We start from the raw sequence: 17,308 nt of genomic DNA, 5'->3' as shown, positions 1-17,308 counted from the left end.
TAATGGCAGTTGTATCAATGTTGTATCAATGCTAACTATTTAACGACTTGGCTTATTGACCGAAAAACATCCTGAACCATACAGAGTAGCATGGATCAACAATACTTCTTTCATCCATGTTACCCAACAGTGTCAAGTTCCTACTCAATTTTCATCTTACAAGGATCATATTTGGTGTGATGTGGTGGCTATGGACGTGGGTCATATTCTCTTGGGAAGGCCATGGATATACGATTAGAACATGACCATCTTAAGTCGAGAAAACATATGTTCATTCATCCATAAAGGAAAGAAAGTCACGTTGAAGCCACTTCAACCCAAGCTTGTGAATAAATCTACACCAAGCAAGGAGGAGAAGAGCCATGAAAGCAAATCGAAAGCTTTGCACATCATTACTGTAAAATAATTTATGAAAGAAGTAGAAGATGCCCCATATATGTTCTAGCCGTAAGGGAATCAGGGTGTTTCGCTAATATGGAAGTGCTTCCGCGGTGAGACCAATCTTAGAAAAGTATCAAGACGTATTCCCTGATGATCTCCCGAATGAACTTCCTCCTCTTTAAGACATCCAACTTGCTATTGATCTTTTTCCTGGGTCAACAATGCCCAATTTACCTCACTATTGAATGAATCCCACAAAGCATGCAGAGTTGAAGCGACAAGTTCATGAACTTCTTGCTAAAGGATTTATTCAAGAGAGCCTTAGTCCTTGTGCCGGACCCCCCTTACTTACACTCAAGAAAGATGGAACGTGGATAGTGTGTATAGATAGCCGGATGATCAACAAGATTATAGTCAAATATTGGTTTCCCATACCAAGGCTCGAGGACATGTTGGATATGATGACCGGTGCCACTATCTTTTCCAAGATAGATTTGAAAAATGGATATCACCACATTTGTGTTCGGCCAGGAGATGAGTAAAAGAAAACCTTCAAAACAAAAGACAGCCTATATAAGTGGTTGGTCATGCCTTTTGAACTACCCAACATGCCAAGCACTTTTATGAGAGTTATGACACAAGTTTTGAGGCCATTCATGGGTAAGTTCTTGGTTGTTTATTTTGATGATATCTTAATCTATAGCGCATCACAAGAGCAATACCTTAGGCATCTATAGCAAGTTTGCACAGTTCTTCGAGAAGAGAAGCTATTTGCTAACCTTAAGAAGTGTTCATTCATTTCTAGTCAAATTATCTTCTTGGGGTTTGTTGTATCGTCTGAAGGAATGAAAGATGATCTAGAAAAGGTAAAGGCCATTGTTAATTGGCCAAAACCGACAAATATTCACAAAGTGCATAGTTTTCATGCATTGGCCACATTTTATCGTCGTTTTATTTGTGGGTTTAGTTCAATCACGACTCCTCTCACGGATTGCATGAAGAAGGGAGAATTCCACTGGTCTAATGTTGCTGCAAAACATTCAAGGAGATTAAGGCTAAAATGATTGAGGCTCTAGTAATGCGCCTTCAAGATTTCTTAAATCCTTTTGAGGTAGCTTGTAACTCATTAGGGGTAGGAATAAGGGGTGTATTGAGTCAAGAAGGGCATCCAGTGGCTTATTTCAGCGACAAATTGAATGAAGCCAAGCAAAATGCTCTACCTGTGATAAGGACTTTTACGCAGTTGTTCAATCTTTGAGATATAGAGACATTATCTGTTACCACAAGAATTTGATTTGTTTTCAGATCATGAGGCTCTCTGATATTTGGGTTCACAAAAGAAATTGAATTCCCGCCATGCAAAGTGGGTTGAGTTCCTTCAAGAGTACACATTTGTGTTCAAACATAAAGCTGGTGTAGAGAATAAACCAGCAGATGCTCTTAGTCATAAGATTTCTCTGAGTACTATGAGTGTGGAAGTTACTGGATTTGAAAGATTGAAAGAAGACTATTCGATCTGTCCAGATTTTGGGAAAATATATGATGCACCTTTAGAAGACAAATCCAAAAGTGATGAGTTTGTTTTACAAGATGGTTTTCTCTTTAAGGGTAACAAACTTTGCGTTCCCCGCACATCAGTACGAGACTTTCTGGTCTTGGAGTTGCATGCTGGTGGAGTAGCTAGTCATTTTAGGAGAGACAACCATTGCTTTTTTGGAAGACAAATATTATTAGCCAAGTCTCAAACACAAAGTTGCAAAATACAGGTTTATACACTCCATTACCAGCACCCTATGTCCCATGGCAAGATATCAGCATGGATTTTGTACTTGGACTACCTACGACCCTGAGAAAGCACGATTCTATCTTTGTGGTTGTGGACCGTTTCTCCAAAATGCCCATTTCATCCCTTGTTCCAAGACAGTCGATGCTTCTAAAGTGGCTAAACTTTTCATGAATGACGTTGTTCGTTTGCATGGTGTGCCTAAGACTATAGTATCAGATTGTGATGTTCGATTCATTAGTTATTTTTGGAAGACTTTATGGCACATGACGAGTACTAAACACCAGTTTTCTTCCGATTATCATCCACAAACAGATGGGCAAACCGAGGTGGTTAATTGAAGTTCAGGCAATTTGTTTCGATGTTTCCTTATAATAATTCAATCAACATAACGACTAGGACTCCTATAGACCTCATGCCCATGTTAGGTTCGGATAGATCATCTGCATCTGCCAATGAATTTGCACGCCGCATTCATGACTTACATGCTGAGATTACTCAAAGGATTAACAAAAGCAATGCCACATATAAAAGGGCCACTAATGTTCATCGTAGATTGAAGGATTTTCAGTTGGGGATTTTGTTATGGTTTCCAATTAAGCCAGAACGATTTCCGCAAGGAGTTGTAAAGAAGCTGCAATCTCGTAGTATGAGATCTTTTCAAGTTTTGAAGTGAATAGGCTCAAATGCCTATATCTTGGAACTTTCTCCTGAAATTGGGATCATCCCAATTTTAATATTGAAGATTGGGCCCTATACAAGGAACGTGTCGCTTCTGGAAATACTTCTTCTTCCAAGAATTTAGATCCATTTTCTATATCTGATTTTTCTTCTCTAACAGACAAGGTGGATATCAGAAGTTCCTAGTCAAGTAGAAGAACATACCAAATTCAGATAGTACTTCAATTACAAAACAGGACTTACAGCGCATTGATCCCGACATTCTTGAGCGTTACTACTGTTTTATCTCGCCGGAGTCGAGCTCTTCTCAGCATGGGGGAATTGATGTCGACATCTATGACAAACCTTTTAAGGTTTATCAAAGAAGGAAGAAAGAAACGATAAGCCAATCCAACATTATCATTATGGTTTGGGTGAAATCTTAGTTTCCAAATTTCAATAGGAAAACTAGTTTTTCTAGATTCCATATTTCACTAGGATTTCTAGATTTTCTAAGTTTCACTAAGTTTTTTTAGTTTCTAGATGTTAATAGGATTTGATCTAAGTTTCCTAATTTATTTGGATTGGTTCCTTTGTGGATTAGGATTTCTGTTTTAGTAAGGTATTTTTATACTATCATCTCTAGGTTTTAGTTTGCTATAAATTTCACCTATGTAGTTCTTTAAAATTCAGATTTGAGATATTAAGAAAAGTTTACTTTCCAGAGATTGGAGACTCCTTGGTGTGAAGCCAAAACTCTTTTGGTGTGAAGCCAAGGCGTCTTTTATCATCTATTTTCAATTTTTCCATTATTTTCGCTTCCGCTAAATTACCCAAATACTCAATTCACCCATATCCTACATCACTTTCGACTGGCTTGAGGCAATGATATTGCGTACACACATGGCTTCATGGGTTGAATAATGCTTCGCACTATTTGTCTTGTTGCTTTGGCAATTAACAAGGAAGGTTTGGTAAAAGGAGAGGGTGCATGCGCGTGTGTGCATGTGAGCCGCACCAAATGGCGAAGGAGAGTGAGAACCTACGGGTAAATGTGTAGGAGACTCCAATTAGCCATGGAAGAGATAGCACGATAGAGAGAGGAAAGGGGTGGATGGGTTGCTTGTGATACAAAAATCGCAATAAACAACGGTAATTCACCGTCGTGAAATCGACCGACATCTTTTAATGCATAAAACCACGATGGTAAATCCCCATCGTCTATTATTTGTCAAGATGACGCTTTTACTCAAAATCGTCGTCTATTAGTTGTAAAGACGAAGGTTTTTTTTGAAAGAACTGTCATCTATCATATTTAAAGATGACCGTTTTTTTGAAAGAACTGTCGTCTATTAGATGTAAAGACGACGAGTTTTTTGAAAGAATTGTCGTTTCTTATATCCAAAGACGTCTGGTTTGTTAAAAAACCGTCGTCCACTAATTGTGAAGGCGACGGTTTCTTGAAATACTGTCGTCTATTAACTGTAAAATTGACGTAGTAATTTTACAATTTAGTTTTTTTTTTCCTTGTTTCCAATAGTATCAAAAATATATACTCAAATATGCTATTACTCACGCAACACATATATACTCAAAAATTGTTTCTTTCATAAATAGAATATCAACAGTACAATAGAACAAAATAAAATCTAAAAAATGAAAGTACTCTAGGGTCGCTAGCTGCAAGCCTAATTACAATAATACACCAAAATTCCTATACCTAATTATCCTTCTAGTCAAGTTTTCCATATGTATACAGAGCTATACCTTTATCATCACCACTTTTCCCCTGCATTTAACAGTGGGTTGAACCAACACTACTTCCCCCACGCTAGCAGTAGATTCGTTAGACTTAGGGTGGCAATTTCGGGCACGACCAGTTACACGACTCGAAACCCGCACGAGAATTTAGCGGGTTCAACCAACACGATTAAAATTCAGGCCATTTTTGGGTCAACCCGCAATGACGTACTCGTTTACTAAATGGTTGAGTTTCGGGTCAACCCGCCAACCCGCTAAAATACCTATGTAACCCACCAACCCGTTAAAATACCCATGTAACCCGCTAACCCACTAACCCTTCTATTTGTTTATTCTTCATTTTTCTAATTTTTTTTTTAAAGTTTTTTAGTTGCTACCACATAGCGAGTGAACTCGATACGACCCGAAACTAGCCCGAGAACTTAATGGGTCAACCCATGCATGACACATTTATTAAACGGGTTGAGTTTGGATTGTGCATTCCTAACACGTATATAATCTTGACATGACACGACCCATTGCCAGCCCTAGTTAGAACCACTTCCATAGCATAGGAAACTGCTTAGCAATCCAAAATAATGTAATAGTGAGATATACAATCCAGATAATTATAGAAGTCAATCTATTGTCTCTAAGCCACTAATCAAGTAAACACACACAAGGCCTATTTCCCATGACAGCACAAAACAAAAGATTGGATATTCAGACTCAAGGCAGAGACACTTACATGTTTTCTGTATAAAGAATTAAATTAAGGACAAGCCTCTAAAAAAAAACATAGAAGAAACAAGATGGGTTACGTGTAAAAGATCAAGTGGTTGGTCTTTTGTCCAACAACAGCATATTATCCAACAGTAAATAAGAGAAACACAACACAACCATAGAATTGGAGAAATGCAAACTTCACTCACCTTTCAGATTCTCACAACCAAGCAGACATAAGTTATAAGCTTTAACAAAAATAAAGTTCAACTTTTCAGAAAAGATTCAAATTAAAATTATGTAAATTGCAATATTCCGTAAGTAATTGGTATGCAATTTTAGATCTCAGTGGCTGCAGTACCTGGAGTATATGGAATGCAAAGTAAGGGTGTTGGAGACACAAGATACACTCTTGGATGAGACTAGATCACACTACTACTACCAAAGTCACATTCAAGTAAGTGTAGACTTCATATTTGGCAGATCAAGAAAATTGGAAACAACACTACCAAGTCTTTAAATTCAAAATTAGAACACAACAAACAAGCTCAATTTTAGGTAGGATGGCTACACTGAAAACACGTCCAGTTTAAGAGTCTGCGATTGTAACCTCCACTTCCACACTAGGTTCAATTGTAATGGAAGTAATTTGAAAAATAAATATAACAAGAAAAATCAATGCAAACTATCAATATAACAGATGCAAATCTAGCAGGCTAAATAAATATAACAAGAAAAATATGAATTCTTAATAGTCTAAACAAACTTAAAAACTTTATGTAGAGACAATGGTGGGTAAACCCATTTCAACGACGTCACACAACAATTAAGTACAAATGAAACTAAACAGTATTGAAGCTCATAAAAACTTTGCATTTACAGGACTGTGGAATTTGGAGAATACCAATGCAGCGGCAGAGGAGCAACAGACAGGACATGGAGGGTGCCATGGTTAAAGTCTTTCAGCTTTGAGGAGATAAGGCCTTTTCGGGATACCAAATTCATAAATAGGGGACTAAGATCATGGGGCATATATAAGTCAAGGAAAATTTTGAAGAGCATAGCGATAACCACAGAAGGGCATCACAATAGAAGTTATATTTTTGTAGATTCTCACCTTTCTGATTCACACATATATAATCCCTAAAACAAAAATTTTAAAAAAAAAAATCAGAAAAGTTGCCTTAATTTCTATATAAGTCGAAAATATTTACAAAAATATAACAATTTGCCCAAATAATTTACAATTAGACAACCAAAATATTTTAACCCTAAATCATATTAGGGATATGGAAATTGATTCTTCAAAAATTATTGAAAATAATCCTAAGAGAATAAGAGTTCTTACCTGTGGAATGGAGGAAGGGAGGCTCTCATGGAGTAGCTAGCAAGAGAGATCGAGCGAGCTGGAGAAAGAGAGACAACAAGAAAGTGAGCTCCGGCAAGAGAGAGCCATTGAGAGATAGACGATGATCGTCACCTCTTCGCCTTTGTCTCTCTGATTTCTTTTCTGTCGAAGAGGTTGTATGTCTTCTTGGTGGTGGTGTCAACTCACGGCATTGCTAGTGTCGACGAAGTCTGGGATGAAGATGGAGTCGATGGCTGCTGGTGACGACTGATGCGAAGAAGACGATGGTGTCGACAGCATTGCTATGTCAATGGCGTTGCGGCGTTGATGACATCACGACGTCGATGGCTAGTAGGTACATATGAGGAGTAGAAAGGTGAGAGAGGGAGTGTTTCAGAGAGGGTTTCAAGGAAGGAGAGAGAAGAGCTTAGGAGGTTTCAAGGTGGGAGAGATAAGGTTTTCACACAGACAGGGGGAAATCTGAATTTTAGGTCGAGGGCGAATTCACTTAAGCGGCTCCTTTTGTTTAGTGTGTTTTAAAAGACGAAGCTTGTTAATTGACAAGCACCAGGTTTTAAAAATCAACCCATTTTAGGGTTGTATAAGATGAAATATTACGATGGTTTTGTAAAACTGTCGTCTTTTGAAACACAACAACGGTTTTAAAGTGAACCGTCGTCTATTTTGAGTCGTGGTTTAACTAAATTGTAGTAGTGTGCAAGCAAGCAATCCATGAACTCCTGTAGGATGTTCTAGCTAGGAGTTAACTGGGTTCATCAAAGGTTCAAGGAAGGATATATCTCGTCTGGAGTAACAGTGAGTTTTAGGAAGTACTGTGAGTGGGTGTACAAGGGACTCAGGTTTGGGTATAAAACTCTTCACTGTTATATTGGGTTATGTTGATTTAACTAAATATGTATTTTGTGCGGTTACTATTCTCATAGTGAAAAATTGATAATTCTATCCGAGGATGTAGGTAGGTTATCTGTCGAACCTCATAATGAAAAATTGACAATTCTTGGTGTGTCCTCTCATGTATTTACTCATTGTCATCTTGGGAAACCAGTGTTTTCCCGAAAAAATAAAAATAAAAATTCAGGGCAGCTACATATCTTATGCGCACTCTCTGAGCATATAAAAAGAACCGACCTTCAGAAACTTATTGTATATGTGCACTCTATCAACCTATTAAAAAAAGGGAGATTCACTATTATACCCAATATGGAAGCCCAAATTATAAAAATACCCTATATAAAATGGACTTTAGAAACACACCCAAAGCCCATTTATAACATAACAAAAAAGCTTTTAACTTCTTATAAATTACAAAACTGCCATCAATTTCTTAAAACAAGCCCAACCCCAAAATCTCATAAAAATACCCAAAGCACTCAATAGGGCATCAAAGTAATTTAATAATCAATATTAAATTCAATAAGGCTAGCTATCATTTTTTGGGTTTTTTTTTGGGTTTGTTTATAGGAATTCAATTGTGTAGGGTTTATTTATAATATTAGTGCTAGAAATGGGTATATCACTAAATATCTCTTAAAAAAATAGTACTTTACCTACGTCCATTAGACATATACCTTGTCCTCTTTTTTTTTCTCCCTTGAATTATGGAATTTTCACCTATCTTATTACAATGTAAATGGTCACCCCCCTAATAATTTACATGTTGTGCATATTTAGAAGTTCGTTTCATCAGGTAGGTAAATAACGTGGGTTCGATTATGTGTTGAAGGGTACCATTCTTTTCTTAGTGTTGTTAATGGAGTTACTCTGGTTGTTTCTTTTTTTTCATGCATAGTCATTTGATTGTTATGCATGGAGGAACGATTTTCGTCCCTAAGAATTTTCGTCTGAAGATCCCTTCTCCCTCTTCACTTCTTTTTCTCCCTACAAAACAATATGGAGTAAAAGACCACACCGGGAGAGGGGGGGTGGTTGGCCAAAGGCCCTCCGATGCCTAAGTTGAGTGTTTGTAGGAAAGACAATAGCTAACAAAGGGTACGGAGATTTCTCTCGAGGAGAACTAGGTGGTTGAAGCTGCGTGTGTGGCCGGAGTCTTGTGTGAGATAGAGAGAAAAAGGATGGCGGCTAGGGTTTGTGAGAGAGGATTTTTGCAGAGTTTCAGACAGAAGTTTAGACATACCTCAATCCTTGGTGTAGCCATGTATTTATAGGAGCCTCGGAGGGTAGGGTTTCGGAAAAATAATTTCACATATGGAAAGGATTTATTCTTCCCCAATTTGGAGAGATTAATTTAATTAGGGATTTGATTGATCAAATCCCCAATTAGGATAAGAATCACATAATTCCCAATTTGGTCAATTAATTCTCAAATTGATTGGCTTAATTATTTGACATAGGATCCGTAGATATTTTGCTTCCACAAATGCCCCGCTTCTCATGGCGCGCGGTGGCATAGAGGATGTCTGAATTAATTGTTGGGCTGTCTAGTTGTAACTAGGCTTCCTTATGTGACTTGGGCTCCTAAGTGGATGAGGTCAGCACCAGGTGGGAAGGGGAGGTAGAGGATGGTCCACTCGTTCCGCTCACTTACTGCGATGGTAAGTTGCACCCCATTGGTCTACTATAGTCTTTCTGGAATTCTTTAATGTGTATCTAACTGACTCCATCTTCTGCTTGTAGAAAATGACATTCGCAAGAAACTCGATCTCGGCCCGAACATGACTAAAGTTCAGCAAGCTCTGAACATCCCTGTTAGGTTCCATGAATGGCGTTGGTTACTGAGCGAACATCGGAAGGAGGGCGGTGGTGTCCCTATACCGAAGATGTTGAAAGATGGAAGCTACATGGCTTAGACTTAGGCAATCTGCCAACTAAGCAGGAGGAGTTCTTGACTGAGCTCCTTGAGAAAAGGAAGGCTGACGATAGATCCGCCTGAGATAAAGCTACAACCTCACGATTAAGAGATGCGCCTCTATGGCAAAAGAAGCGGAGACCTCCTTCTACCACGAGCAAGTCTTCCTCAAAAAAGGTCTCGTTTGCTGAGAAGGTCCCTGTAGGAGTTGCTCATTCTTCATCTGCTGGGATCAAGCACCTCATCAGTGAGAACAGCAAGAAGGTCAATGGCATACAGGAGGTCCGAGATATTTTGCTCAAGTCTCTGCCCTATGGGAGTTGCTCTTTCTTCATTTGCCTATAAAGAGGCTGCTGAGAAATAAGGTTTGGGGCGTCTGCGCCAATCCGAGGATCAAACTGAGAGGATTGTACCTTTGTCCATCAATCACAACTCATCTGTGAAGCCAGGAACAATCAAGTGCGAAGTTGACTTAATGTTGCAAGTTATGGCCAAGAGAGCTAAAGAGTCATCTGCTCGAGCAAAGAGTCCTTCAGTTGCGCGAAACGAACTTTCTGTCAAGCTAGTTGACCACGTATTTCACTTTGGCGACCTTGACACATTGTCGAGCCTTTCCTTAGATAAGCAAGAAAATGCCTTGGCCCAAAATCGGGAGAAGCTGCTTGTTAAGTTTGACACCCATGTTGAAGCCACGAAAGCGTCCAAGTATGAGATTACTGCTAACGCGTACAAGCTGGGATACTTAGACTGCAGGAATGGTGCTTCTCCCTGTCACCCCATCGAAGATGAAGATGCTGAGCAACTCTATCTTGACTTGCCCCTTGCTCAAAGTGAGCAGATCAATGTTGTAGATGTAGAAGCAGTTGAGGAGCATATGGTTGATGAAGCTGCAGTAAAGGAAGATGATGCCAAGGATGGCGCAGCTGATGAGGTCAAGGCAGATGCGGAGGAGCAAGTAGCTGGGGCTGCCAAGTAGATGGTGCCGGTTGAGCAAACTGAGGTTGTTGTCAACGCAGCTGATCATGAGGTAGCAGAGGGGGTAGTCGGCTAAAGGTTATCTGCCAATAGATGTAGCCCTTCTTGCTATTTTTGAACTTTGTAATGTTTTCAATAAGTGGCTTTTAGAACTTGGCCGATTGGCTGCTTTGATATGGAATTTTCAGTTTTTTTCAATCTTCAATTCGCATTGCATCTTGTAAGTGTATGTTTGGAGACATAGCTCTCATAAAATACTCCATTGATAAGCTTGTACTCGAAAGTAACTTATCTCCCATGGAGGTAAGGGTCGTCACCTGTATGTGTATGTTCGGGGCAAATAATGCTCGAAAAATATTCTGTTGGATAAGCTTATACTCAAAAGTAAGTCATACTCAAAAGTAACTCATCTTAAACAGAGGTAAGGGCCGTCACCAGTATGTTATGTCCGGGGGACATAACGCTCTAAAAATACTCTGTTAAAGAAGCTTGAACTAGAAAGTAAATCGTCTTCAATGGAGGTAAAGAAACAGATTTTCCTTGACAAAGATTCGAGAGCATCGCATTGAGTATATATGGAATCTCTCAATGAAAGCACCAATTTTTAGGAGCGATTTTCATCCCTAAGAATATTTGTCTGAAGATCCCTTCTCCCACTTCACTTCTCTTTCTCCCTGCAAAACAATATGAAGTAGAAGACCACACCCGGGAGTGTTAGCTAAAGGCCCTCCGATGCCTAAGTTAGGTCGTGTGTTTGTAGTAGGGGTGGGCACGGTTCGGTTTGAACCGATTTTTGCCTCAAATTAGAACCGAATTCGGTACTATTTATCCAGTTTGGTTTGGTTCGGTTTTAACAAAAGAATTTCAAAAATTATCTGATTTTGGTCCAGTTCAATTTTGAACCGGATTATTAAAATTATTTTTTTCAAATTATTTTTTAATACAAATTTCAACTGAAAATTTATTTTATTTTACTTGAAAAAATAATAAATTATTTAATTTCATATAAAAATACATATTAAAGCTAGAAAAGAGATATGTTTTGAAATTGAACTTGGATAAATATTAGTTATGAGATTAAAAATATAGTATTGAATATAAATAAATATTAAAATTATATATTATTTAATTTGACCGGTTCGGTTCGGCCCGATCCCATTTTTGAAGACATAGAACCAAATCCAAAAGCAGTCCAAATCAGTCCGGTTCAGTTTTTGACTGGTTGTTGACTTTTTTGTCAACTCAATTTTTGTTCCCTTTTTGTTGGTGCGGTTCGGCTCGGATTTCCGGTTTGCCGGTTTGAGTGCCCACCCCTAGTTTGTAGGAAAAACAATAGCTAACAAAGGGTATGGAGATTTCTCTTGGGGAGAACCGGGTGACCAGTGCCGTGTGTGGTAGCCAGAGCCTTGTGTGAGAGAGAAAAAGAGTGTGGCAGCTAGGGTTTGTGAGAAGGGATTTCTGAAGAGTTTGAAATAGAAGTTTAGACGTACCTCAATCCTTGGTGTAACCATGTATTTATAGGAGCCTCGGAGGCTAGTGTTTCGGAAGAATAATTCCACAGATAGAAAGGAATTATTCTTCCCCAATTTGGAGAGATTGATTTAATTAGGGATTTGATTTGGTAAGAATCAAATAATTCCCAAATTGATTGGCTTAATTATTTGACCTTGGATCCGTAGATATTTTCCTTCCACAATGCATATGAACAAATTTTATTTAGCATCTTAGTATCGAATTAGGAGTAAGGCTAAACAAATGCTGAAGCTAGTTAGGCATGCTTCATACCAATTGTACTTCCATGCCTAAAAACAAATTTACGCCTAATCTATTGTTTTTTATATACATGCTAGAAACCATTCGTAAGATGCATTAGGAAAAAGTTTCTTCTAAAACCCAATTTCCAGTAGTTTACCCACAACTCTTTGTTGTTGTTGTTGTTGTTGTATATCTTTAGTTTCTAGTTATGTCCAATTCACTAGGTAAATTATTCACGGGTATATTATTTGCTTTTAAATAATGTGATGTATTGGTTTTGAAAATGTTTGCTAAATTAATAGAAGAGAAGTCATGGAGAGGATCAAATTTTGCAATTTGTTGGTTGTGCGGTTATGTAAATCTCTGACCTATTTTTGTCTCCCATTTGAGAGTGAGAAACTGGTTTTCGGATTGTCAAATTTCCAAGGCCGCTATTAAAAGAACCGACCTCAAACTTATTGTATACGTTCAGTCTCTCAGCATATTAACGAAACAGTAATTCACCTTCAACTATTGGGTGTATACTTCCTTCACTTTTTTTTTCTTTTTTTTTTCTTGTTATAAAACTAGAAAATTAAGAGGATGAGAAGTACCACTGTAATATTGGGAGTGAAATTATATTTCTCTTTGTGGTGTTTACACTGACAGAATTTCTCCTCAGATAGACTCCACTCTTTCTCTTCTCTCTGACTCTGACTCTATTTTCTTCTTTCTTCCTTCTATTCTCTTCTTCTCAGATCATGGTCTCTCTTTGCATAGAGAGAAGCCTTTTATAGGGAAATGGTGGATAACACCCGTGAATCTACAATACACACCCGTGAATCTACAATACAATCATGCACCAAAGTCTACAAACAAATAGTAAGTGGGCTCCACTACTTTATACTTTACAACATTTCTTTTAATTTTAGAATTTTCATGATGGGCATATTTAGAAGTTTCACATCTTGGGGTAGGTAAATTATGTGCTTTGTTTCTGTGCTGTTAGGTATCATTCTTTTCTAAGTGTTCTTACTCCTAACGGAGTTACTATGGATCCTATTTTAGCTTAGTCTCAATCTTTTAAATGTTTCTGTTTTGAACCCCTTTGAAAATATTAAATTCGTTACGTTCCACGTCAATTTATTTGTTATATACCACTATGTAACAAATGTAGTTCTTATCTCTAACAATATTTACACAAATTTGATGTTTTAATTAGGAAATCTATTTTATTTATTTGATGCATCAACTTTAAATCTTTTGGATTGAAATTTAAATGACGTGGTGTGTGGGAAATAAAAGTCAAGCAGATCCTAACAGAGAAAATCAAAGCAGAAGATCCGAATCTTGTTTTTCTTCTGATTTCTTCAATTTTACCTAATTAGCATAAAGCCAATAACCAAAAAGTGGTACCTAATTTTACAATAATATAATTAAAAAATATCAAAATTACACATAATGCCACTACATCGAAGTCAAGCCACATGTCCACCTCCATCAATCCGCCTTCAAGCCAGCCGCCACTGCCCAATGCATCAGCAGTTGCTACACTCGCTGCTGCTGCTCAGCCATCACCTCATCCCAGCCACCACCGACGTGCCCATCGTCAGCCAGCACCTCCCAGCCTCCCACCACCGCCCCCTCACTGGTAACCAACTATGTTGCCCTCAACTTAAAAAAGTTCCGAAATTCAGTGTGCATGAAGAGACTCAAACCTTGACCTTCAAGGGAGGAAAGCCTCATTCACAAACCACTTCAATAGGGCCATTTGCCATTTTATGGGTTTTTTTGGGTTTGTTAATAAAAATTAAATGATATAGGATTTATCTATTTCATTCGTGCTAAGAATTGGCATATAACTAAATAGCTCAAACATTTTATACGAATGATGTACAATATTCTAGGGAGAATTTCACTAAGACCCCTGAAATTGCAAATTTCGTACACTGCATCTTTACTTAAGCTTCTTTGGTACGTAATATTAGTGTCTCAACTTCAACAGCCACATTAAGATGAAAAGGAAAGATGGGAGCCAGAAGAAAAGCCAAACATGCGTGCTAGCTATAATGCATATAGTCAAAGGTACAAGAAGAACACACATTTAATTAAAGAAATGATGATCGTTAAGAAAACTAGCTAGTGTTAAATGATTAGCTCACCAGTAAATGAGATCTGACATGTGCCTAGGTGAGATCTTTGACATCCATAAGCTCAAGAACTGACTCTGGTGTAGCACCTAATGTATAAACCCACAACATTATTAATTTAACAGAAAAAGAAAAGGATTTAACAGGAGAAAAAATCATAACAAGTCCTCTTCTTTTCCATTTTCTTTTTGTTTTTACCTGTAAGTTGTTGAAGACAATAAACAAAGGATAATTAAAGAAGAAAGCAAGGACTAGTTCTCACTTTCATGGCCACCCAAAAGGTTAACAGCATGAACAAAGCGAGCATGTAGAGTGGTAGTCCAGCGCATCCGAGGGGCTTTCCACCTGAATCGAAGAAGACCCCGTTGAGCCTGAAATAGCGGGCTTGAACGTGAAGTGCTAGTAATTGTAGAGGTAGAGGTAGAGGAATTACCATCCAAAGGCTTTCTCAAGATGTTATCAGCGGTATTGGCGTTCCTTCGGTTATTACTTAGTTTTGAACCACCTAAACAGAGAAGAAATATGGCAGGCAAAAGGGATGCTTTGAAAGGATTATTAGCATGCCGAAGGCAGTAAACATACTGAACTATACAGCAAATGCAATGTGATATGCCAGCAACTAGTCCATAAATGTCAGGAAGAGTTCCAAAAAAACCCCACTATGCACTATTTGGTATGCTGTAAGCTCCCAGATGGAAATGAGCACAGCTGCAATAGCCAACAGCATACCAAATAGTGCATAATGGGTTTTTCTTGGGGAGGAACCTGATCACAAGCAGCTGACAACATCTCTAGGCCAAGGTTAGTGGCTAAAAATATCCACTCTGCTGATTCTGAAGTAGCCTATAGAAGAAAAGAAACTAGCTAATTAAAAATTCAATTAAAAATTAAAGATACCAATCAAGAAATATATGCAACAACAACAAAAACTGTTAGGCTAGCTTGGCTGGCTAGCTATGGATATGGTTATGATCAAGTTTTGAGTGACCACTACCTTTATGGGCTCGTCATAGACATTATAGTTGTACGACCTCATCCCTGAAACTCAAGAACCGCTGCGCACCTGAGGAAGAAGAAGAAGAAGAGCACGCTTCTTGTGTTCCTTCACTCTTACTTTTCATTTCCAACTCTGTCAAGAAAAAGATAGACAGAGAAGAAAGAGCTAGCCATGAAGAAGAGAAACTTTGAGAGAGAGAGAGAAGTTTAGATGGAGGCGGCTGAAGCGAGAGGAGAATGATAGGATTTAGTGGAAGAGAGGTAGGGTTTTTATTGGGGCTGCGAAGTTGGGCTTTAGACTTAGGGGTAAAGTTGGGTTTAGGGATTTGAATATCAATTGGGCTATTAAAACATTGGATTCAAAATATAAAAAAGTAAGCAAATTAATCTATCAATATATTTTATTACAAAAATTAAATAAATACTATATTATATCAAAACAGATCGGATTATTATCAGATTGGATGTAGCCACATTCAAATTTGATCCACTAACAAATTCGGAACATAATCAGATTATCAGATAAAATCACGAAATCCATCTACTCCAAACCCCATTTATATTTCTCCTCAACCTTAAACCCCTCAAATCTCCCCCCAAAACCCTTAACCTCCATCTCTCGGTCGCCGCCAAAATCCTATCGCCACATTCACTATCTTTTACACTATATAAGGTAAGATTTTTGGATCCGTCACTAAGGTGTTAAAGATGGCTAAGAAGAAGATTGATCTCCATGACGAGTATTTGCAAACCAATAAACCAGTTGTTGCTCTCTCAATTTCCAGAGCTAATAAGCAAGTGCTTTTCTTTGAGACATAAATACCTCTATTTGGTTATTGAGAAAACAAAGGAATTTACATAGAAAAAGAAAGGAACTTTCCAAGACGGATCCTCTGCTTTCTTTCTTTAATTATCTGATTTCCATCCCGTCCAAACTGAAAACAATGAGAAGATGCTATAGTGTTATTAGTGGAGAAGAGGTTCTAGTAAAGGCAATAATGGAATAAAGAGAAAAGGAGAGCTTCTCGGAAAGTCGCAGTTTGGTGGAAAAGCTCTTCCCAGGTGGCCCACACGGTTTATCTTTCACTTTCAGATGCCTAGCTAATGATATCATCTTCTTTATCTATCACTGCCATTTTCAAAACAAAACAAAAAGATCTCTGTGAGCCATCAAGGAAGTTTCCTAAAATTGAACATAAAGTTTACAAGATGCACGGTTTGGTTGCACCCGATAAATTTTTGAAATTTGAACACACAAAAGCAAGTTTCCTAGGTAAGGGAGAAAAAAGCCTTCACCCATCAAGGAAAGCTTGAGCACATTGCAAACAATGCTGCTATAAATTGGTAAATTAAATAAAATCCCAATGCTAAATTAAATTCACATAAGAATAAATTCATTACTAGAATTAAGATATGGCCAAGGTAAACACTCTAAACCATTCAATATGACTAAGAGCCAATGACGGCTCATGAAGAAAATCCCTAGACCATTCATTCTCATTTTAGGCAAAGACAAATTGAGGTAAATAATGATGAATTTTGCAGTTTATATTTTGATAGCTTGATTGAAATAAATTTTTGGACTTTTTGTGGTTTTGTGAGAGGCAATCTATAATTAAGTGACTTCTTCTCATGACAAGATTCATTGACACTAAACCAACCCAACATCAACTAATGGGATGTTAGTTGGATTGGCCCAGACCTTCTGTGTCTTCCCAAGTGGTCCTGAGTTCAAACCCCCGTGGTACCCGTGTGTGTAAGTTCTCCCCTCCCCCTTTCCAACTCTGGCAAAACAACAAAAAAATACTACAAGAAAACATGGATTCGGCAACGAAACATTAGGCAACGAATAAAATCTCCTTGCCTATAACAACAATAGGCAACAACTTTTGAAAGTCCTTGCGCAGTCTGACATTTGTGAAAGTGGGAAACCTAGATCCTCGCTTATTAATTTCATTTTGTTGCCAATTTCATGGAGGGGAAAATTTACC

General features: G+C 38.0%; 1 protein-coding gene and 1 long non-coding RNA gene across 3 annotated transcripts; one reads left to right on the top strand and one right to left on the bottom strand.

Moving 5' to 3' along the window:
* Nucleotides 1–1,441: 1,441 nt before the first annotated feature.
* On the top strand, nt 1,442–9,463 carry LOC117625561. Its single transcript, XM_034357101.1, has 3 exons — nt 1,442–1,603; nt 1,722–1,989; nt 9,291–9,463. The coding sequence occupies exons 1-3, from the start codon at nt 1,442–1,444 to the stop codon at nt 9,461–9,463; spliced, it is 603 nt and encodes a 200-aa protein (XP_034212992.1).
* Nucleotides 9,464–13,500: 4,037 nt separating this feature from the next.
* LOC117626366 lies at nt 13,501–16,090 on the bottom strand. 2 transcript variants are annotated; one of them, XR_004585551.1, is made up of 5 exons: nt 15,316–16,090; nt 14,755–15,164; nt 14,584–14,666; nt 14,334–14,410; nt 13,501–13,895 (listed from the first exon to the last, which is right to left on the bottom strand). It is a non-coding gene; the product is annotated as an uncharacterized LOC117626366 (long non-coding RNA). The 2 variants fall into 2 exon arrangements; XR_004585550.1 differs by having other exon boundaries at nt 14,584–15,164; nt 15,316–15,729.
* Nucleotides 16,091–17,308: the final 1,218 nt, after the last annotated feature.

Source organism: Prunus dulcis, chromosome 4, assembly GCF_902201215.1.
Source record: "Prunus dulcis chromosome 4, ALMONDv2, whole genome shotgun sequence".
Taxonomy (NCBI): domain Eukaryota; kingdom Viridiplantae; phylum Streptophyta; class Magnoliopsida; order Rosales; family Rosaceae; genus Prunus; species Prunus dulcis.
The sequence above is the reverse complement of the archived record's forward strand: the minus strand, read 5'-3'. Positions and strand labels throughout refer to the sequence as shown.

Bases quoted from the DNA above. Each gene is read 5' to 3' on its own strand.
- LOC117625561 (XM_034357101.1), top strand. From the start codon at position 1,442: ATGATTGAGGCTCTAGTAATGCGCCTTCAAGATTTCTTAAATCCTTTT. The intron at 1,604-1,721 runs GTGATAAGGACT...GGTTCACAAAAG, and splicing joins CCAAGCAAAATGCTCTACCT to AAATTGAATTCCCGCCATGC. The intron at 1,990-9,290 runs GTAACAAACTTT...TTCTGCTTGTAG, and splicing joins AGATGGTTTTCTCTTTAAGG to AAAATGACATTCGCAAGAAA.